Source organism: Eptesicus fuscus, chromosome 20 (assembly GCF_027574615.1).
Source record: "Eptesicus fuscus isolate TK198812 chromosome 20, DD_ASM_mEF_20220401, whole genome shotgun sequence".
Classification (NCBI taxonomy): Eukaryota; Metazoa; Chordata; class Mammalia; order Chiroptera; family Vespertilionidae; genus Eptesicus; species Eptesicus fuscus.
In genome coordinates this window covers 37,859,826-37,882,629 of record NC_072492.1, presented here as the reverse complement: position 1 = coordinate 37,882,629, position 22,804 = coordinate 37,859,826, and the positions used below count along the sequence as shown (strand labels likewise).

The following is a 22,804-nucleotide window of genomic DNA, read 5'->3' as shown; positions in this document are numbered from 1 at the left end:
CGGTTTCTTTCCCTCCATTCCGCTTTCCTGTGTGTTGGGAGTTTTATAGACATCGGGACATGCTGGTGTGCCGACAATGATATGTAATTTGTCACTGCATTCATCGATTCAGGGAATGGCAAGTGCTGTCCTGTGCACTGGGAGGCAGTGGAAAATAAGGCGCGGTCCCTGTCCTCAGGTAGCTGACCGTCCAGGAGGAACTATTGCCAAGCAAACGGATAGTTACGATCTAGTGTGGTGATTGCGCCTATAAGGTACCGGGGTGGCGAGCACTTTGGAGGAGCCACCGCCTCCCTGCCCCCCACCCCCACCCCCACCACCAGAGGGAAGCCCAGGATTACCTCCTGGCCAGGAAATGGATGTCAGAGGGGAATCCAGCTTCCTCTGTGAAACCCTCTGGACCTGGCCGACTTTTTCTTCTCATCCATCAGAATTGGTCTTTGCAATTTTCCCACTAGTTCTCCAATTAATTTTGATTATTTCATATTTTGCTAGGAAAGCCCTTGTGTTTTTGGTTGTTGTTGTTTAGACTTATGAAATCCCCCTTTTAAATTTATTTATGGATTTCTTTGTGGCCAAGTGAGTGATATTTTCTTGTTAAGGTTCCATATGTTTCAAATCTAGTTTATTGATTATACTATTCAAATTGGCATTTCCTTTGCGTACTTATTTTTTATCCTTTATTCTAATTCTGATAGAGGTTTATTAAGTCTCCCATTCAACTTTATAGAGTTCTTCTTGTACTTTTAATAGTTTTTGCTTTTTATATTTAACTACAGTGTTATTGGGAGCATACAAATTTTGACTATTCTGTTATCACAAATTGTGCCTTTGTATCATTATTTTGTATCATTAACCTGAAATTCCACCTTTCTGTTATTAATATGGTGGCCAAACCTTTCTTTTTATTTCAGTTCTTTTTTTTTTTTTTTTTTCATTTGCTGGTATCTTTAGTATCCTTTTATTTTCAACCATTATCACATTTTTTAAAAGCGTATTTCTTGTAGATAGCTATCATATGACTATGTCTTTAATGGTGTAACTCAGTCTGTTCACATTTAGTTTAACAGCTGAAGCACTGCACTTGATTTTATTATGGTTTATTTTGCCTTGTGGTTTTCTTTTGTTGTCCAATCAGGTTGCTATTGATTCCCCTTTTCTCCTCCTGTTGATTTGTTGTCCTCCTACACTTTCCAATTCGTCTGCGGCTTCTGCTTTTCCCTGGGGTTCCTAACCAGGCGGATTCTATAGAATGTGCAGCCATGGGGATTCCTATTCTCAGCACTTCCATCTGGAACTCACACGAGCCTGTCAGCCTGTAGACTCGGGCCTTTTTTCAGCTTAGAGAAATCTATTTGTAGCATGATTATTGTTTCTTTTACTTTTTCTTGTATTTGCATGTTCGTTCTCCTGGCTGGATCCTCCCAGTTTCTTATCTTTTCCCTCTTTATTTCTGTCTCCATGTACTTCTGCCCTGAGGCTTAAAATATTCCTCTCCTTGATCTTCCAGGCCACAGATTTGAGTCTCAAGAGTGCCCAGTTCATATTTTAAGTTCTAGAGTAGGCCTTTTTATTTTTTCCTTTGGGGCTTTACTTGAATCTCCCTGTGCGTTCTTGTTTTTTGTTCAAGTTGTAATTGTATTTTCCAGCCTCTCTTATCGATAGCCTCAATTTTTTAAATTTATTTTTTATTATTTTATTTTATTTTTTAATTTCTTTATTGATTAAGGTATCACATATTTGTCCTCGTCCCCCCATTCCCAACCCACCCCCCTCCCCACACATGCCCCCCCCAATTTTTTTAAAACCAGTACTATACATACATAGTTTTTAAAAAATCAAAGCCATATTTTAAAGTATATAATAAAAACTCTCACACACTCCCCTGCTTCCATGCCCTGTTCTCCATCAGCTCCAACATCACCGCTTTTATTAATTCTTTCTCTATGCCCAGGTTTTCTTTTTCCTTTTTTTTATTTATTTTTTATTTTTTATTTCAGAGAGGAAAGGAAAGGGAGAGAAAGATAGAAACATCAACGATGAGAGAGAATCATTGATCAACTGCCTCCTGCACACCCCACACTGGGGAGTGAGCCCACAACCCAGGCATGTGCCCCAACCTGGAATCGAACCATGACTTCCTGGTTCCTAGGTCAAGGGTCAACTGCTGAGCCATGCCGGTTGGACCCAGATTTTCTTTATACAAATACAAACTAGTATGAACATACAATTGCTTACTTAATTTTCTGTCTGCCTTACACAAAGGTAGTAGGCAGCCCTAACCGGTTTGGCTCAGTGGATAGTCAGCCTGTGGACTGAAGGGTCCCGGGTTCGATTCCGGTCAAGGGCACATGCCTGGCTTGTTGGCTTGATCCCCAGTGGTCAAGAAGAGTAAAAATATCTCTCTCATCATTGATATTTCTCTCTCTCCCTCCCCCTTCCTCTCTGAAATCAATAAAAAACAAAGGTAGTAGGCAGTACGCATGGTCCTACATCTTGTTTATTTCTTGCCTTTTTGGTATAACAATGTTATCTTGGAGATTGTATATAGAGAGTATCCGGCTCCTTCCTTAGAGCCTTGTGGGTTTTCATTGTCAGGATGTATCACAATTCATTTAGCAGGACCACTGTTGATGAACACTTGGTTTGTGTCCAGTCTTTGCCTATTACGAACAATGCTATAAAATATTATCTTAAGGTAGTTTGAATATGCATTTCCATATATTTAAGGATCGTTGTTGTTTTCTGCAAATGATCTGTTCATATCTTTTGCCCATTTTTCTGTTGAGTTCTTGGTCTTTTCCTTACTGATTTTGAGGAAGTTTTTCTATATTAGGGAAAATAGCCCTTTATCTCTGACATGAGTTGTAATCAACCCTCCAAGTTTGCCTCTCTACTTTGCCAGTGATATTTTTAGCAACACTAGTTTTCTTAAAATACATTTATATAAGAAATATGTAAATCGCTTATTTTATTATGAAGGCCTTTGTTTGTTGCTGTTAATCCTCACCTGAGGATATGTTGCCCCATTGATTTTTAGAGAGAGTGGATGGGAGGGAGAGGGGAGAGAGGGGGGGAAAAGCACATTGATGTGAGAGAGACACATTGCTTGGTTGCCTCCTGCATGCACCCCGACCGAGGCTGGGGATTGAACCTGCAACCCAGGTATATGCCCTTGACCAGGAATCGAACCCTTGGCCATTTGGTGCACAGGACAACGCTCTAACCACTAAGAATACTGGCCAGGGCACAGAGGCCTTTTTAAAATATAGGATTTTGCTCATGTTTCCCTCTGAGTATTTGTATGGTTTCACTTATCAAATCTAAATCTTTGATCCTTTGGCGGTGGGGGTGGGTAATATCTGAGTGAACAGAGTGAGATGTAGGCCCACCTTTAATTAATTTTTTCTGGATGGCCATCCAGGTGCCCCCATCACCTCTGATCAGCAAGTTCCTCTTTCCACCGTGATTAGCGAGGCATCCCTAGCACGTCCTGGGCCCCAGCCTTATTGGGGTCTGAGAGCAGTGGCTGGTTTGGTGGTCCTGTTTGTCCCTTTTCTCCAGCCGCTGGGCTGTGGGAGGAGTGGATTTTATGTGTGTTTGCTCTCCAGGACTGGGGTCGAGCTGTTGGAGCACCTACCTGGTGAGGGGCCTAAAGAGGAGAAGGGGTGGTTTTGGGAACCCCTTTCACGTCCCGCGTGGTTCAGGGTTCAGGTTCAGGGTTCGGGTTCTGGAGGAGGCCGCACACAAATGAAAGAGACTAGAAAAGTATTAATTTGGGAAATGGGGGCCAGGTGGAAGCCCGAGAGAGGACTACGCCCCGCTCCGGCCTTGCTACCCCTTTTATTAAGGTTTGGGATCCACCCATAGAGGCAGGCAATCCCAGTAATAGCCAGTCAGCAAGGATTTACATAAGATTGACAGGTGGCCGAAACCGGCTTGGCTCAGTGGATAGAGGTCCCAGGATCGATTCTGGTCAAGGGCAAGTACCTTGGTTGCGGGCACATCCTCAGTGGGGGGGGTGCGGGAGGCAGCTGATCGATGTTTCTTTCTCATCGATGTTTCTAACTCTCTATCCCTCTCCCTTCCTCTCTGTGAAAAATCAATAAAATATATTAAAAAAAAAAAAAAAGATTGACAGGTAGAAGTTGCTTTAGCTACCGTTGTCTCAACTAGACAGCGAGTGATTGGCTCTGACCTTTCAGAGCTTCCAAGGTTAACCAGCCTTCCGGGTCCCTTGTCCACACCTCTCTGCCCGTGGGGACAATAGTCGGTTTCCGACAGGTGGTGGTCTCTAGGAGTGAGGGTTCTGCTGGCCCCTGCAGTCCAAGATACCAGCAGGAAGTCTGCCTGTCCCCGCCTCCTCCGTGCTCCCAGCCTTAAGGGCAGAGAGTGGGGGCTTTTTTGTTTGTTTCTTACATATATTTTTATTAATTTCAGAGAGGAAGGGAGAGGGAGAAGGAGAGAGAAACATCATTGATGAGAGAGAATCATTGATAGGCTGCCTGCTGCACGCCCCACCCTGGGAATCGAGCCCACAACCTGGGCATGTGCCCTGACTGGGAATCAAACCGTGACCTCCTGGTTCATAGGTCGACGCTCAACCACTGAGCCACACCAGCTGGGCAAGGGCAGAGAGTGTTTAGCCCACCTGCTTGGCTCCCCATCAGCTCCTGGGGGTCTGGTACAAGGGTTACTCTGCCTTCACCCTAAAGTCTCATGGGGGGCCCAGTCTGCCCTGGAGTTTCCCAGGTCTCAGACACTCTGACCTGTGCTAGCCAGTCCTGCCCACCCAGCTGCCCCAGCCCCTGCTTGGCTTGGGCAGTAGAGCGTAGCAGTTGGAGAAGAGGAGAAACAAGGTGTGTTTAAGCTGCCGTGTTCCCAGAACCCTTGGGCCCCAGAGCTGCATCTTAAAGGGAGAGAAATTCCTTTGTCTATGTTAGATTGGAGGAAGGGAGAACTGGAAGGGCCAGTCTGTCTCCAGATAAAAAATAATGAATACCTCGTAGAGTAGTAACACTTAGGGTGTGGAAAAGTAAAAAAAAAAAAAAATTTAAGGTTTCCCCCCCCCTTTTTATTATGAAAATTTTCAAACATACAAAAGAGCAAAAAGAATATTAAAATGAATACATCTATACATATGTCCTAGATTTAACAATTACTCTATAAGATCCAGGCCATAGTTAAGTGTCCCCCATTAGCTAAAGCAAGTCCCTCCCAGCCACTTGGTTTGAACCAGGATCCAGTCCAGGGCCATCCCTTGCATTTGATTGTCTCATAAGTCTCTCTTGACAACCCCGTCCCTTTCCTTCTGCCCTGACAGGGACTTGTGAAAGAGACCAGACCGGTTGCCCTGCAGAATGTCTATTTTAAACTGGAATGTTGGCTTCCCTGTGGCGGTGCCCCGTGTTCCTCTGACCCCTGTGTTACCTCAGGGCGGTAGGTCTTGAGAGGCTTAGGCAGGCCAGGTCACCTGGGCTCAGGGACAGATCATCCAGGGGAAGCAGGAATCAAGGATGATTCTAGATCTCTGTTTGAGCAACAGAGGTGATGCTGAGATGGGGAGCTCGAGGCGGGTGGAGACGCACTCAGGCTGAGGCAAGTAGCTTTTCAGTGTGTCAGGGACATCCAGGTTGGATTGCTGAACCTGGGGACGCAGTTGTGAGTTGTTAACCTAATGAGGTCAGTTGCGCTTTCCCAGGACAGTGGAGTGAGAAGCAAAGATGAGACACCAAAGCACCGAGGAGATGGCTGAGGAAGATGAGGAGATGGCAGAGGAAGACGAGCGTGGGCCCAAGAGCTGAGAAGTAGCAGATAGAGGAAGAGAAAGCTGACCGAGAGGCCATGTCCGAGGCAGTACGGGAGGGAGAGGATTGTGAGGACTAAGTTCCAGGGAGAGTCAGGCCAGACAAGGACCAGATTTGTACTCAAGGAAGTTGTGGGAGGCCTGAGCAGTGGGCTGGGTGTTGAGTGAGTGGACGGCGAGACAGTGGGGCACACATACCACTTCAAGAAGTTGGCTTTGAAAAAGAGGAAGGGAAACTTGGGTCCAAAGACATTCTTTCTCTTTTCAAGATGGAGAGACCTTGCCCGGCCGGTTTAGCTCAGGGGGTTGAGCGTCAAGCCAGGAACCAAGAGGCCACTGGTTCAATTCCCAGTCAGGGCATATGCCCCGGGTTTTGAGCCCGATCCCTTGTGGGTCGCCTGCAGGAGGCAGCTGAATGATGATAATGTTTCTCTCCCATCAATGTTTCTATCTCTATCCCTCTTCCTTCCTCCCTCTATAAAAAAATCAATTAAAAAAAAAAAGATGGAGAGACCTTGAATTTGCTGAAATGCCAAAGAGACAAAGGTGGAAGGGTTGGAGATTTGAGGTGAGGCAGCTTTTGAGCAAGTGAGAGGCGATGAGGTTGGCTGGGCATTGGGTTGGCTGGGACAGGAGGACCCTGAGCTCCCCATTAGGGGAGGGAGAAGGCATGGTGGGTACAGGTTCAGATACGTCTGAGGGGGTGGGCAGGTGACCACCCCCACCACATCTTTCCACCCCCTGAGACTGACAGCCACAGCCTTTGCTTGACAACTTCCTTGACAAACCATTGGTGACTCCTCCTAGCTTAGTAGCGGGAGAGCTCCCAGCCTTACTCAGAGCACAGGGACTGTGAGCCAGGAGGGGGCTCCACCCCAGGAGCAGGCTAAGCAGGCAGCCCCATGGAGCCACCCAAAGGCTCAGAGCCAAGGGCGCGCAATCAAAACCCAAAGCCAGCCCTAGCCGGTTTGGCTCAGTGGATAGAGCGTCGGCCTGCAGACTCAAGGGTCCCAGGTTTGATTCCGGTCACGGGCATGTACCTTGGTTGCAGGCACATCCCCAGTAGGGGGTGTGCAGGAGGCAGCTGATCGGTGTTTCTAACTCTCTAACCCTCTCCTTTCCTCTCTGTAAAAAATCAATAAAATATATATTTTAAAAAAAACACACACACACAAAAAAAAACCCCCAAAGCCAGAAAAGCAGAAGTGGGGGACAGAGCCCTGCTCTCTTTCCCATGCCCTGGTGGGTGTGGGAACTCAGGCTGCTGCTTGGCTGTTTCACAGAAACCAGCCCAAGAAAGAAAGAAAGAAATGGAGGCCCAGAGATTCAAGAGTTTGTCCAGAGAGAAGCCGAGGCAGAGGACACACACGTTTCTGGACTCCGGCTCCACTCCTCTTTCCTTTGAATGGAATGACGCTTCTGCCCCAAACCCACGAGGAAAGCCTCACCTCGGGCCAGTGTGTTTGGAATCTCATGCTACCTGCATGCGATAAGGGTCCACTGAGCCCCCTGGGCCTTGACACCACATGCGTGGCCCAGGCCCCTGCCCAGACGGGTGACATCAGACTCTCGGGCTTACGTGGATCCCCTGGCGTTCTGAGGCTTGAGGACCCGGATCCTGCGGGCGACCCAGCCTCCCTCCTGCACGGAGGTGGAGCTGAGGTGGATACCGAGCGAGGTCGGACGCTGTTCTGGAGCAGGTGTGCTCAGGGGAGGGACAGTTCTGTGCACTCGGCTAAGCTCCCAGAGGAAAAGGTCACCATCATTCTCACGCTCCCTCCGCTCAGCCCAGATGACACAGAACGACAGAACAGGCTCAGAGTCAGCAGAGGAGGTGCTGTTCCCCGTCCCCCATCTCCCCCCCACCACGTCGAGGGTTTGTGGGTATTTCTTTTGCCTCTAGCCCCAGAGGCCTGATGGGATTTTCTGGTTGCACCTGCTCTAGTTGCCCCAACCCTCTTGTGAGGGTTTTGGGGAGGGGTGAGCACAGAGGGCTGGAGAGACGGACGATGTGCAGTTGGCTTGTTCTGTCCCCTCCCCCACCACGCACCTCTCAAGACTTGAGGGTGTGGCTGAGGAGAGAGGACCCCACTGGGAACCATGCGGTCATCACCTTTTCTTGCTGGGGGAGGAGAAGCCCGGGCGAGAGGCCTGAGGAGCCAACCCCCATCATCAAGAGCAGCCAGAGCTGTGTGGGTTTGCAAGTCGCTGTGGTGTGGGGCCAGGGCGCGCGCGCTGGGAGACCCCGGCAGGCAGGCCAGGCCTCGTACCGTGGGAAAGCAGCAGGTGGAGCTCTGGCTACCTTTCGTGTGGTCCCAGCCCCCTGTACTGTCACTCCAGGCTCCTGCCACACGGACACCCTGCTTCCCAAGTCCACCTGCAGGGCAGAGCCGAAGGCCGGGGTTCCCACTCCTGCCCTCCGCTGCTCTCTCCCCTCCCCGACCCCAGCCCCTCCCTGGTGGCTCAGAGTTTCTGGCTGCTCTGGAATGTACAGCTGTTTCCATGTCCTGGGCGTGGCTCCATAACTCTTATTGACCTGTCGTGTGTGTGTGTGTGTGTGTGTGTGTGTGTGTGTGTGTGTGTGTGTTCCCTGGCCCTCAGGGTGGGGTACTGTAGTGTGTCATGTGTGTGACGCATGTGAGGACTTCAGGCTCTCGGGAAGGGATTAGTCCACTTCTGGGGCTCTGAGTCGGGACACAGGAGCCTGTCCGGGAGCTTTTGGGGTAGAGCAGAGCATAGACCCCAGACTTGCTCTGGATGTGGTTCCCCAAGTGTGCTAGAGCCCAGATCCATCCGTGCATGGTTTACTTGGGTGTCTCTGTGCTGGGCCCATTGTGGGTGCAGGGGAGGAGGGCTGGGGAACATGGGAGAAGGGAGAGCCCGGTCTGGGGGCAGGAAGGTGACTGAAATGGAAGAATAAGAGATGGGAAGTGCCCTAACCGGTTTGGCTCAGTGGATAGAGCATCGGCCTGCAGACTCAAGGGTCCCAGGTTCGATTCCGGTCAAGGGCATGTACCTTGGTTGCGGGCACATCCCCAGTGGGGAGTGTGCAGGAGGCAGCTGATCGATGTTTCTCTCTCATCGATGTTTCTAACTATATCCATCTCCCTTCCTCCCTGTAAAAAAACAATAAAATATATTAAAAAATAAAATAAAAAGAGATGGGTAGTCTGGGATCCAGGGTGGGAGGGTGGGGGTCAGAGCCTAAACTGGGACCTGAACAGCCCCTATGGGACAGCCTTAAGGTGGGCAGGTGAGTGGTCAGGATGCTGCCTGGCACTTGGGGTTGGGGAGGAAGCACCCCTGAGGGGATTAGTGAAAACAAAATGGTCCCCAAGGGGTGGGAGGAGGGGCTGCTGCTTCTCACCGGGGACGTGCTGTGTCCGCTGTGCATGAGAGGGTCAAGGGCGGACAGGCCAGGAGGAAGCTCCTAGGCGAGGGCTCTGGAGCAGCTCTGGTCCCCTTCTCCAGGGTTTGGAGAGTGGGGGTGGGGCACAGGCATGCTTGTTTGTGTATGTGGACACGCGGCGGAGGTGGCACATGCCTCACGGAGGCAGACCAAGGCGGTCAGGCGGGTAGATGGTGGTGTGGTCAAAATCCTTCCTGCCCTCCACGTGGCTAGAAACCCATCCAGAGACCGGTTTCTTCTGATACCACATCTGCCCCTCCCCCTTCCTCTTTGAGACACCCAGCCGCACAAAGCTTCCTCTTTCCCATCACACCCTCCCGGGCCTTGAGGGAGTTGATGGTCACTCACTGTCCTGTCTAGGCCAGCTCAGGCCCCAACACCGGGCTGCCCCCAGGCTTGTCCCCATCTGTGAAGCCCCGTCCCCCACCCAGTGCTCCCATGCGTCCTCTGTGGAGCCTGCCCAGTGGCTGCGTCTGGGCCTAGGAGTCAGACTCATCAGTATCAGAGCTGAGTGAGGCAGCCAGTGGTGTCCCTGGCCACATAAAAATCTCCCCATTCTCTCCCATGGCTCCCCTCCTTCCCCCCCCAATACACACACACACACACACACACACCCAGCCCCAGGCAGCCTGTCTCATGCAGCACTTCCGCAGCCCTGACAGGAAATGGGCTGGAGGCTCAGCCTCCCACCATCTCAAGGCAACTTCTTGTTTCCCTATTGCCCTGTGCCAGCCCGGGGTTGTGCCCCGTGGCTCCACCCCCAAAGCTTCCCAGGGCTCCATCCCAGCAGCTCAGAGGGGACAGGATGGTGGACGTGATTGCCAAACTGACCAGGAGGCAGAGCCGGGCCCTCCGGGTGCAGGTAGGGGAACTTGGCATTGGGGGGCTGAACTTGGCCTCCGATGGGGATAGCAGACGGTCCTATGGAGGCAAGGGACCAGTAGTGGACCTCCATCCCCGGCCCTGTCAGGAACTGGGGGGAGCTGGGGTGCGGAGCAGGGAGTCTCACGGAGCTTTGGAATCCTCCCTTCTTTCCTCTTTCCTTCCCAAGGCCCTGCCTGGCCGAGAGGGGCTGAGAGGTGGTGATCAGCGGGGGGAAGAGAGGCAGGCCTGCTCCCTGCTGGTGGGTGGGAATTGAAGACATGAGGAGCTGGGGGCTGGGAAGCTCTGAGTGTGGTGAGATCTGGGCCCCTCTCAGCTCCGTCCTCTGGCCTGAGGTGGGAGGACACTTCCTCTTTCCCACTAGGTGTCCCTGTGTCTCTGATGACTGTGACTGGGCCCCGAGAGCCCTGGTGCCCTAGACAGGCTGCATCTGGGTCTTGTCTGGGCCTCTGGGAGTTGGGGGTGGGGATGGCAGGCCCTGCTCTAACCCAGGCGAGCTCCCCCTGGAAGGCCAGGGCGCATGGAGGGACTGGCCCACCTGGCCTCCAGGAACTGGCCTGATCCAGTCTGAGGCTCTGCCAGGAAAGGAAAGTACCTCCGTCTTAGCACTGGGAGCTCTGTAGAGTTCTAGAGCAGTGGTCGGCAAACTCATTAGTCAACAGAGCCAAATATCAACAGTACAACGATTGAAATTTCTTTTGAGAGCCAAATTTTTTAAACTTAAACTTCTTCTAACGCCACTTCTTCAAAATAGACTCGCCCAGGCCGTGGTATTTTGTGGAAGAGCCACACTCAAGGGGCCAAAGAGCCGCATGTGGCTCGAGAGCCGCAGTTTGCCGACCATGGTTCTAGAGTTTGAAGGGGCCTCAGGGCTGCTGCAGTCCAGCTTCCTCACAGGACTGCCACATCCCTACAGCGGGGGGTGGGGGGGTGGGGGGGGCTCTGCTTGCTCACCTCCAGTGAAGGCCCCTCACGACCTCCTGGGGCAGCCCCCATCCAGAGAAGGTGCCCCCTTCAAAGGGACACTGCCTTGCCCTCATTTAACCTCCGATCTGCAGTCTGGAGCCCCACAGTATGATTCTGCATCTTCTCTTCCTCATGACAGCCCGGTCATGCTGGAGGCCGGAACTTGTACCGCCCAGGTCTCCTCTGTACCTGCTGGGAGTGTTCCTTGTGCAAGATTCCCATCAGCTCGACCAGCCTGAGGCTCCCCATGGACTCAGAGCCAAGGGCAGCAGCCTAGCCAGGTGGAGATCCCTGCTCCAAAGAGCCTGGCTCCCTCCTTGGCGGGTCCACTGCCCATGCGCCCTTCCAGCCCCTGTCCCGGGGTTAGCTGGGGTGCATAGCAGGTGTGTCTGGTGGTTCACCTTCCTCTGCTGCCTCCATCCTGTCATCCCAAGGAGTCTCCTGTTCCTTTGCTTGAACCCTCGTTTCCAGGCAGTTCTTGCTCAAGGCTAACCCCGCTCTCTCCGGCAGTGTCAGGTGTGTTTGTTGCTGAAGTCTGGTGTGGAAATGACCTGTGTACTCAGGCAGGAAGTGCTGTGGGTGGATGTGCATTGGACCACCTAGTGCGGGGTGACCATGTCAGTTACAGACCCTGAGTCTTTTTTTTTTTTTTAATATATTTTATTGATTTTTCACAGAGAGGAAGGGAGAGGGATAGAGAGCTAGAAACATCAATGAGAGAGAAACATCGACCAGCTGCCTCCTGCACACTCCCCACTGGGGATGTGCCCGCAACCAATGTACATGCCCTTGACCGGAATCGAACCTGGGACCTTTCAGTCCGCAGACCGACACTCTATCCACTGAGCCAAACCGGTTTCGGCTACAGTCCCTGAGTCTTGCTCTTAAGAAACTCATGCCTTTGCGGGCAGAGAAGGGAGGTAGATGGGTGGACAACGAACCGACCACCAAGGCAGCATGCCATCAGGCCCCAACAGAGCAGAGTGACAGCAGGTTAGACTTTTCTCTGGACGGAGAAAGCCTCGCCCAGTGAGGCCTGTGAGCGGAGCTCCGTGGAGGAGCCGGATTTGGGCGGGCAGGGAAAGAGCCGGGAGTGCCAGGCTGAGGGCATGGCTGGAGCAAAGGCACGGAGGTAGGAGGGTGCCTTTGTGTTTGGGGGCTGGTGTGGTTGGAATACAAGATGCCACAAAAGGCCTGTTGTGAGTGCAGAGAAAAGAGAAGTGGGGTGGAGGGTCGTCTCGGCCACGCAGGAGCTGGTAGGGGAGGGAGAGGAGGGATGGACTGCTGCACCCAGCTCTCCCTGCCCCCTACATGCCTGGGGCCTGCCACCCTGTGTACAACTGCCACACCCCCTTCCTTGGCAGTGGTTTTGTTCTTCTGTTAGCAGTCATCATCATTGACATGACATGCTGTGCATTTTACATCACCCTGCTTCCCCCCCCACCATTTGCACACGTGTGCAGGCTGCCAGGGCAGGGGTTTGTGCCAGTTTCTTCACTGCTGCATTCCTAGTGCCTCAAACCATGCCTGGTGCAGAGTAGGCAGAGCTCTGCTGGACAGAGGAGTATTTTTGTAGGCACCTAAGGCTCAGGGAGAGGCCACCTTGAGCAGGACATGCTTCCCCTCTTGAGGCGTTTATAGCTTAGTGAAGGTCTCACGACAACAGAGAAACTTCTGTGACTTAAAAAAAAAGGGGGGGGGGTTAGCCCGGAGGATGTGGCTCAGTGGTTGAGCATTGACCCATGAGCCAGGAGGTCACAGTTCAGTTCTCAGTCAGGGCACATGCCCGAGTTGCAGGCTCAATCCCCAGTGGGGGGCGTGCAGGAGGCAGCCAAGCAATGATTCTCTCTCATCATTGATGTTTCTATCTCTCTCTCTCGCTCTCTCTTCATCTCTAAAATAAAAAATACATATTAAAAAATAGATGTTAAGTTTATTGGCCGTGGCCAGGTGGCTCTGTGGGTGGGAGCGTCATCCCATACAGTGTATGGCAGACACCAAAAGGTTGCTGGTTTGATTTCTGGTCAAGGCACATACCTGGGTTTCAGCTTTGATCCCGGGTCAGGGCACATGGTGGAGGCAACCAGTACATGTTTCTCTCTCACATCATGTTTCTCTCTCCCCACCCCCCTTCCTCTTTCTAAACATATCCTTGGGTGAGGATTAAAAGCTTAAAGAAAAAAAACTAAACAAAACAAATCCAATCCCTATAATTACACCTCTGTTTCTAAAAACACAATATTGGAATTGTGCTAAGTTTATCATCTTGAAATCTTTCCCTTGCAGCGTTTTGCATTCTTAGAAAACAGTATTAATCTCCTTGTGCTATTCTGCTGCCTGGGGTTTGAGAGGGTAGCCGTCTACCCCTCTGATGGGCTGAGGGTGCAAGGCTGTGGTGGGCACAAGGGAAATCTTGGGAAAGGTCTTGAACCTGACACCTGAGCTGAGTCCTAAGGGACTAGGAGTCAGCCAGGTGGAAAAGGGGTGGGGAGGGGCCTGGGCAGGCTGTGAATGAGCTGAGGCCTATAGGAGACACAGCGGAGAGGGTGGGGGCGGTGCTACAGGAGCTTAAAGTTCAAGCTCAGGAGCCAGGAGTGGCAGGAAATAAGGTGACGGCAGGTGATGGGCTGCCTCTGGTGGCCTGTTGAAGGCTTAGACTTTGCCCTGCCAGGCTGCAGGCAGCCTTGAGGTGTTAAACAGAACCAGGCTTATCTCCTGTGTGACTGAATCCTCTAGCCCACCTCACTTTCCTTTGGGGGTAGGAGGGGTTCACCTTTCTTTGCCCCTCTTATGTGTTGTTGTTGTTGTTAATCCTCACCCGAGGATATTTTTCCATTGATTTTTAGGGAGAGTGGGAGAGGGGAAGACAGAGAGAAGTATCGATGTGAAAGTAACACATCGATTGGTTGCCTCCCACATGAGCCCTGACCAGGGCCTGGGCCAGGTAGGAGCCTGCAACCGAGGTACTCGCCCTTGACTGGAATCGAACCCGGGACCCTTTGGTCCGCAGGTTGATGCTCTATCCACTGAGCCAAACGGGCTAGGGCTGCCCCCTCCTTCCTCCCTCCCATCTGGCTGTCCTCTGTGTTTTCCATGTCTGGAGTGGATTCAGAGGCCTGCAAACCCCACATCCAGGAGATTCTAGTCCCAAATCCAGAGGCAGTACTGATTCTGGCCCCGGAGTGCTCCTGGCCAGGAGGAAGGGCGGGATGTAGAATGCAGCAAGACCCTGGTCCCATAGGACCTGAAAGGGACAGGGAAGGGGTGGGTCCCAGGCCATTTCTCTGTTTCTGCCCAGCCTTTGGTTCTCCTCTGTGAGTGCACAGCTGGGAGAATTCGGTTATCAATATTTTATTAATAAATAATTCCTGGCATTGCCCCACCTTATCCGGGGCATTTCATACGTTACAAAGCCCTTTCGAGAACATTTCCTCCTTCTCTCTTCACTACAATTTCCAGAGCGGCAGGGCAGGTATTTCACAGCCGGGGAAACTGAGGCAGGGAGGTACGGTGACTTGCTGGAGGTTGCCCAGGTGGCAAGTGTGACCGCAGCTGACCTGTCTCCTCCTCCTTGCGCAGGTGGACGAAGCCCCAGAGCCCGTGTACGCGAACATAGAGAGACAGCCTCCGGCCACTTCACCGGTCGCCGCCGCGGCCCGCCGGCCCGGCCAGGTGTGGGAGACACACACGGACGCGGACACCGGGCGGCCCTACTACTACAACCCGGACACGGGCGTGACCACCTGGGACTCGCCTTTCGAGGCCGCGGAAGGCGCCACCAGCCCGGCCAACTCCCTGTCCTCGGTGGGCAGCCACGAGAGCCTCGAGACTGAGTGGGGTCAGTACTGGGATGAGGAGAGCCGCAGGGTGTTCTTCTACAACCCGGTGACGGGCGACACGGTCTGGGAGGAGGAGTCCGAGGAGCCCGAGGACCACGACGCGCTGAAGATGCAGCCAGGCCTGAGCCCCGGCAGCCCCAAGGACCAGAGGGTGAGGGGCGGGGCCTGAGCTGGGTGGGCGGGGCTGCCTCTAGGCTCTGACCACTCCTCCCCACAATCCTGGGAACTTGGGATGAGGGGCGGGGCCTGAGCTGGGTGGGCGGGGCTGGCTCCTAGGCCTCTGACCCCTCCTCCTCCCCACAGCCCTGGGAACTTGGGGTGAGGGGCGGGGCCTGAGCTGGGTGGGCGGGGCTGGCTCCTAGAGCCTCTGACCCTTCTCCTCCCCACAATCCTGGGAACTTGGGATGAGGGGCGGGGCCTGAGCTGGGTGGGCGGGGCTGGCTCCTAGGCCTCTGACCCCTCCTCCTCCCCACAGCCCTGGGAACTTGGGATGAGGGGCGGGCCTGGCGGGTGGTGGATGGGCTGGCTCTGAGGGATCTCTGACCCAGTCTTTTACTCCCTGTAGCCTCCCACCCCTGAGACGGACTACCCTGAGGTACTGACCAGTTACCCCGAGGAGGACTATTGCTCTTCGGGCTCCCTCAGTGAGCCCGGGCCCGCCTCTCCGTTTGTCACGCCTCCCGGCTGGTCGTGCCAAGTGGACCCGGAGGGACAGACACTCTACACCAACCAGTTTACCCAAGAGCAGGTAGGGGAACAGGTGGGCCCAGAGAGCCTCGGGACACACCTCCAGCCCTTCCTCACTAGTAGCTCCCCTTAACACTGAACTTCAGCTCCTGCTCTGGCTCCACGCCAGCCTGGGACGCTGTGTCACCTGCACCCGTCCCTCCAGACTCCTTGGGCCTATGTTGGGCTCTGGTTAGAGGGAACCTTTTCTGTTCCTCTCTTGAGGCCACTGGCAGCCCTGACCCTCCCTCTCCCCTTCACAGTGGGTGAAGCTGGAGGACCATGGGAAGCCCTACTTCTACAACCCCAAAGACGACTCTGTTCGGTGGGATCTGCCCCAGGTAACCGACTGGGAAGGGAGAGTCCAAAGGAGAGAGGGAGGGTTTACATATGACAGTGTCTTTCTCCCCAGATCCCAATTCCTGCCCCTCGAAGCATCCTCAAATCCAGCCAAGACAGTGAGACCCCAGCCGAGGCCAGCCCTCCGGAGGAGAAGGTAAGGGAAGGGGCATGGAGGTCCTGGGGTCTGGAACTGGGCCAGGCATGTCTCCCCCATAAGCCCCAGCACTAGCCTGGGCTGAATGAGCTTGGATCTGGGTCATCCCAGGCCCAGAGGTGGGTGAGATTGGGAGCTGGGAGGAAATCTCTATTGCTGCTGCTGCTGTGAGAGCAGGTACCCCACCATCAGCAGCAGCAAAGAGGGTTCAGTGGAGGTCCAGGCCCAGTCTGTGGAGCATTGCTGGCCGAGGGGGAGACTAGCCTGGGCCCACCATGGCTCACATCCTTCACTGCCTCCTCTTTCCCCTTCTTTCTCTAAGATCAAGACCCTGGACAAGGCGGGCGTGCTCCATCGCACCATGACCGTGGACAAGGGAAAGCGGGTCCGGTGAGAGCCCTTCTGCCCCCACATTCACTGAGCTCTTCCCCTATGTCAGGCTCTGTTAATCCTCGTAGCAACTTTATAAGAGGTCCTGTGAGGACACCGAGGCACGGAGAGATAAAGGGAGTCCACCTCTAACAGTTGGGTGTCCCCAAGCTGTGATCTTTTAAAAAATATATTTTTATTCATTTCAGAGAGAGAGAGAGAGAGAGAGTGAGAGAGAGAGAGAGAGAGAGAAACATCAATGATGAGAGAGAATCATTGATCGGCAGCCTCCTGCATGCCCCCCACTGGGGATTGAGCATGTGCCCTGACAAGGAATCGAACCATGACCTCCTGGTTCAGAGGTTGACGCTCAACCATTGAGCCACTCTGGCCGGGCCCCAAGCTGTGTTCTTAAGCTCTGTGTCCCGCTCCCAGGGGTGGGAAGGAGGCCTCAGACCAGGGCCAACTCCAAGCTCTGCCACTTCCCCCCACTTCCCCATCCCCACCCCCCCAGGAAGAAGCACTGGAGTACCTCCTGGACAGTTCTGGAGGGTGGCGTCCTGACGTTCTTCAAGGACTCGAAGACCTCAGCTGCAGTTGGCCTGGTGAGGCCCGGGCCGTGAAGGCAGGGATCACTCCGTCTACTCCTGACTCCTGTGGGTCTTTCCCTGATGTGTCTTGTCAAAGGCCAATTCTGAGACAGAGGAACATAAATGTCCTGCGAGCTAGGCCTTTGGCAAAGGCAACAGCAGATTGACCCCAGGACAAGCACCTGCAGCCACTGGGCATGGGGCGCTGTCCTTGAGGGCCGACAGCTCCAGCCTCCTGGGCCGGCAGCTGGGGACTAGGTGCCCTGTTTGCAGGGATGGGGGCTGCACACTTTTCTCCTTTCCTCTCCTGGGAGGGCAGGCAGCAAAGGACCCACCAGCCCTCAGGTTCTGTGGCTAAGAAGTTCCAGGATCTCTGGGTTCCAGAATCCCTTGGGCTCCCTTCTCCCAGAGCTGGGACCCCATCCTGTCACTAGAGCTGAGGGAGCCTGGTGAACTGGAGTCAGGGTACTGTGGCAGGCCTGTCCAAGTTGAAGGCTCTCTCCTTCCCTCTCCCACAGAGGCAGCCTCCTAAGCTCTCTATCCCCGAGTACACGGTGAAGCTGAAGGGGGCCTCTCTTGCCTGGGCCCCCAAAGACAAATCCAGCAAGAAGAATGTGCTGGAGGTGAGTTGTGGGGGGTAGAGAGAAAGAAAGGGGGCTTACTGATGGCTTGGGACTCAAACTAGGCAAGTCCCAAGAAGGGGGACCTGGGGGGGAGTTGGGTCTGGAATTCTCAGGGCTCAAAGCTCAAGTTGCCCCCACCTTAGGGGTCCATCCACAGTATTTCTGGCATCATGGACTCGGCAGTTTCCTCTCCAGGAGCTGAGTTCCCCAGTCCTTGGCCTTGGACGGTGATGAGAAGTAGGAGGGGTCTCTGGGGGACAAAACTCTGTCATGACTTGTGTCTCTCCAGCTGCGGAGCCGAGATGGCTCAGAGTACCTAATCCAGCACGACTCGGAGGCCATCATCAGCACCTGGCACAAGGCCATTGCCCAGGGCATCCAGGAACTGGTAGGCAGAGCCTGGGGCCTCTAGGACTGTAGGGAGGGGATGGCCAGCCATTATGCAGGGCAGCTGTGCCCACTGTGGGTGGGGTCCTCTACTCAGGCACTGGGAGCTCCATGGCAACAGTGGGTAGTGCCCCTCCCTGCAGATGCAGCCCCCCCCCCCCCTCCCCCCCCTCATGACTGGATGGCAAGAGGGCTGCTGAAGAAACAGCCTTTCTTACTTATATGAAGCAGCCTCTGAGGCTGGCCCTGCAGGAGGATTCTTCAGTGAGGGGTGGAGGCACATCCTAGAGCACTGTCCCATTTTAAGGGGCGCAGAACGAAAAGAACATATCTGAGAAATAGCCTCAGGCTGGAATGAAGATAAAATTGTTAAGGGTTGAATCTACCATTTTTAATTTTTCAAATATCAATTGCATAAGTAGAGATGGGACAGTCCCCCTCTGACAGCGATTCACCTGGAAACAACCTGGGGCTTTCTGAAATTCCCTAGGACCCAACACTGGGTGCGGCATCTGGCTGTATCACTAGAGGCAGGAATCCAGATCCAGGGAGGTGATTCTGGTGTGGTTGTTGGCTCAGGCCCCAGCTAGAACTGCAAGCTCAGAACTGGGAGCCACATACTGAGGAATCCTGACCTAGTGGAGTGTACAGAGTTGCTGAGAAAAATATGGAAGGAGTGGGGGGGGCAGGAACTGGGACATGGGTAGGGCAGAAGAGGAAGTCTGTCTCCCAACACCTAAAGAGCTTCATGCAGCCAAGGAAGGTGAATGTTCCGAGCTTCCATGGTGGAGATGAGGGGAATATCCTGGTTAAGGGAAGGGTGAATTTTGTGGGGTCGGGGGTCACCAGGCCAGCTGGCCCGGGGCCCTGCCTCTGAGGCTATGTGGTTCTAGTCTGCAGACCTGCCCCCGGAGGAGGAAAGCGAGAACAGCAGTGTGGACTTCGGGTCCAGCGAGCGCCTGGGAAGCTGGCGGGAGGATGAGGCCCGGCCTGGAGCAGGTGTGCGCTGGGATGGAGGGGATTGGGGGGCGGGGGGGGAATGGAGTGAAGGGAATCTTTTGGAGGGGGTGGTGACCCGGATGGGGCCTGCTGCCCCCCCCCCCCCCCCCGGGCGCCACCGACTGACTCGCCCTTGCATTCCCTGCGGCAGCCGCTCCTGTCCTGAGCCCAGGGGTCCCGGAGAGCGACTTGAGCAAGGTCCGGCAGAAGCTCCGCAAGTTCCTACTCAAGAGGCCCACGCTGCAGACGCTGCGGGAGAAGGGCTACATCAAAGGTACCGGAGGGGCCTGGAGAGCGGGCGGGCGGGCGGCCGGTGGCCCGCGCAGGGGCGGGCGGCGCTGACCTGCCCCTCCCCCAGACCAGGTGTTCGGCTGCGCGCTGGCCGCGCTGTGTGAGCGCGAGCGGAGCCCGGTGCCGCGCTTCGTGCAGCAGTGCATCCGCGCCGTCGAGGCCCGCGGTACGTACCGCCGTCCGCGGGGGCGGGGGCGGAGGAGGGCGCGTTCAGGGCGCCTGGCAACCTCGGAGGCCCCTGGGTGGGCGCAGGGTCGAGAGAAAAGGACCGGGAGCTCCTTCGGCGGAACCGTAGCAGGGGCTTGAGCCCCGTCCCGCCAAACCCGGGCTCAGCGCCTCCTCTCTCCAGGGCTGGACATCGACGGGCTGTACCGCATCAGTGGAAACCTGGCCACCATCCAGAAGCTGCGCTACAAGGTGGACCACGGTGAGGCTCGCCCGCAGCCCTGCCCAGGCCCGGAGGCATGGCACGAAGGGGCGCTCACCCCCTCTTCTCCCCCCACCCCCCCCCCGCCCCCCGCCGTTTGCTGCAGATGAGCGTCTGGACCTGGAGGACGGACGCTGGGAGGACGTGCACGTGATCACCGGCGCCCTGAAGCTCTTCTTTCGAGAGCTGCCCGAGCCCCTCTTCCCCTTCTCGCACTTCCGCCAGTTCATCGCGGCCATCAGTGAGTGGGGCGGTGTGGAGGGGGTGGGGTGCAGCGGGCCTGCCTGGGGCAGGACCCCCACACAGCGGGGGTTCGCTCCATCCGTGTTCCCCACGCCGAGCCCACCCTTCCCTTCGCCAGAGCTGCAGGACCAGGCCCAGCGCAGCCGCCTTGTGCGCAGCCTGGTGCACACGCTGCCCGCCCCCAACCACGACACCATGCGGCTGCTCTTCCAGCATCTGTGCCGGTGAGTGGGCGGCCGTGGGAATGGGGACCCCCCCACACACTCGCCATCTCTGGGCCCTGATCCCCCCCCCCCCCCCCATCCCCGCTGCAGGGTGATTGAGTACGGCGAACAGAACCGCATGTCCGTGCAGAGCGTGGCCATCGTGTTCGGGCCCACGCTGCTGCGGCCGGAGACGGAGGAGGCCAGCATGCCCATGACCATGGTGTTCCAGAACCAGGTTGTGGAGCTCATCCTGCAGCAGTGCTCAGACATCTTCCCGCCGCACTGACCCCGCTGCCGCCCCTGGGACCTGGCACTGGAGCTGGCCACGTTTGTCCTGCCACGTGGCTAGACTCGATTTCTGAGACCCTCCGCTTCCCCCGGCCCACAGGCCGCTGGGGATTCGGCACCCCTCAGTGCTGAGGGTCTGGTGACCCTTGGTGGGTAACTCACCAAAATGTGATTTTCCCCTCACCTGTCCTGTTTTGGGGTTAATGGGGTTCTGTTCTTGATTACAGCGCCACCTGCTGTGTGTGCGCGGGCGCGCACACGAGAATGCAGTGGGGGGGGGGCCGGGGCGGCGAGGGTCGCTTTCTGGGATGGCCCAAGGCCCTTGTTGCCAGGAGTGATTTGGGTGAGGGGCTTCCTGGCTGCTTCAGGCTTGAGGCCTTAACAGAGACCCTGTGGGCTGGCACCGTGCCCATCATGAAGCAACTTCCCTGCTGCCGATACGGGACTGACCCGGGCCTCCAGCGTGGGCAGCTGGACCTGCCTTCCCTCAGGCGGCAGGAAGGAACTTCCGCCCAGCCCTCCCACTGGCTGGCCGAGACAGTTTTCACCTGCTTTCTTGTTTGCGGATCCGGGATTCTGCCCTCCTTGACCCGCTTAGGTTCTGTGCAAGGGGCCTTCCCATTGGGTAAATGTGTGTCTGGCACCTGCCACCTGACATGGCACCATTTCCACACACAATCCCGCTTTGCAGATGAGAAAACGGAGGCTTGCAGAGGCAAAGTGACTTGGTTCAGGGTCCAGTGGGTGATCTGACTCCCCAGCTCAAGCTCCCCTTATACCAAAGCACAGCCTCGTGGTGGGGTAAAACCAATCCTTTCAGCTACCCCCTCACCACAGCATGGACTTATGGGAGAAACGAAGCTGGGTGGGTTCTGTCTGGGCCTAGGGAGGTACCTGAAGGTGAAGAGGGAGCCTGCCCAGCTGTGCTTCCCTGGGGGGAGGGCAAGTGGCACTAGCAGGAGCCCCCAGCCCCTCTCAGCACCTGGCTGTCAAGTACGCCTCCCTGGTGGCTGCCTTGCCACCCAGCTGGGAGAGGCCTGCAGGACGGAGGGAAGGGGCGTGTAACCTCCACAAAGGAAGTGTGGGCCCTGGGGTCAGCTGCCCCCTTCCCTCATACACAAACCGCATCCGTTTATGGGTCTTACCTCCCTGCCCCACCCGCCCGCTCACTTATTCAACAAGCAATAATAGCTAATATTTATTGACATTTGCACCATGCCAAGCATTTTACTTGGGTTATCCTGTTCGTTCCTCACAGCCAATATTTATTACCTGCTCTTCTGTGCCAGACACTGTGCTCTGGAGCAGGGGTGCTGCACGTTGCCTCCCTGGTGGAGCTGATGGTCCGGTGGGTGAGGCTGCCCCAAGCGCCCCCCTCTAATGCCAGCGGGGCTTGGGCAAGAGTACAAATGGAGGCCACATCCGTCGAAATACTGTAAACTTACAAACCAAGCTAACAACTGTTCAATAAAATATGTTTTGTTCTCCGACTTCGGCAAATGTACTTTCATACTGACCTGGAAGGCCAGGTTCGGATGTAACCTTGCTCTCAGCCTGCCCCCTGTATCTTCCCACCCAAAGACCCATCCTGCCCCAAGGAGAAGGTCATGTGCACGTATGTGGACACTCCAGTCCACGAGCGCAAACGGCCATACCCCCTGCAACCTGCTTCCCCATGGCCACTCCACATGGTCCACCCTTGAGGGAATGGGCCTGGGGCCTTTTGGGCAGGGGATTTTGGGGTCCCGTGTATCAGGAGTGTGGTCCTAAAGGAAAGGGCCTAGGCTCTGAGAGAGCCCCAGAGATTCCTCATCCTGTGTGGAGAAGCACAGAGAAGATCCAGAACAGAGGGACCCAGGGCAGGGCAGGGACCCCCTCATCCAGGTGTAAGGTGTGGAACGTGACATATTAAACACCCGATTACTTGGTTAAGTACATTTATAGGAAGGCCAGGGAAAGGCTCAGGGTCCTCCGCAGCTGTGTCACTGGCGTGTGGCTGTCTCCCGGGGACCTGAGATGCCTCTGCAGAAGCCACATTGGAGCCAAACACTAAAGAAGGACGAGGAATTAAGGGAAGAGTATATAGTCAGAGGGAACAACATAGGCAGAGGCTCTGAGGCAGGAAGGCTTGTGGGGAGAACAAAATCTAAAACCATCATCATCAGAGCCGGGAGATCCCGTAGGCGGGGGTGCGGGGGAGGCTGGCAGGGGCAGAGTGTGTAAGGCCTTGTGTACCCCAATAAGGACAACAGGCAAG

The 22,804-nt window shown here is 55.1% G+C and overlaps 1 protein-coding gene across 2 annotated transcripts in view; it reads left to right on the top strand.

Annotated features, from left to right (window-relative positions):
- The window catches only part of ARHGAP27 (Rho GTPase activating protein 27), a 30,970-nt gene extending 8,933 nt beyond the window's left edge, over positions 1-22,037 (top strand). Inside the window, exons 1-16 of one of the 2 annotated variants that reach the window (XM_028157058.2) lie at positions 10,020-10,077; positions 14,643-15,053; positions 15,468-15,650; positions 15,892-15,969; positions 16,041-16,124; positions 16,447-16,514; positions 17,008-17,098; positions 17,602-17,706; positions 17,996-18,094; positions 18,987-19,092; positions 19,244-19,366; positions 19,451-19,549; positions 19,733-19,810; positions 19,917-20,051; positions 20,172-20,277; positions 20,368-22,037. In XM_028157058.2, the coding sequence (XP_028012859.1) occupies positions 10,021-10,077; positions 14,643-15,053; positions 15,468-15,650; positions 15,892-15,969; positions 16,041-16,124; positions 16,447-16,514; positions 17,008-17,098; positions 17,602-17,706; positions 17,996-18,094; positions 18,987-19,092; positions 19,244-19,366; positions 19,451-19,549; positions 19,733-19,810; positions 19,917-20,051; positions 20,172-20,277; positions 20,368-20,545 (2,001 nt within the window). In that variant the 5' untranslated portion in view covers position 10,020 and the 3' untranslated portion in view covers positions 20,546-22,037. Of the gene's footprint in view, positions 1-10,019; positions 10,078-14,642; positions 15,054-15,467; positions 15,651-15,891; positions 15,970-16,040; positions 16,125-16,446; positions 16,515-17,007; positions 17,099-17,601; positions 17,707-17,995; positions 18,095-18,986; positions 19,093-19,243; positions 19,367-19,450; positions 19,550-19,732; positions 19,811-19,916; positions 20,052-20,171; positions 20,278-20,367 lie in introns of those variants that run through there. The other variant, XM_054709192.1, reaches the window with a different exon arrangement.
- The last annotated feature ends 767 nt before the right edge of the window (positions 22,038-22,804 follow it).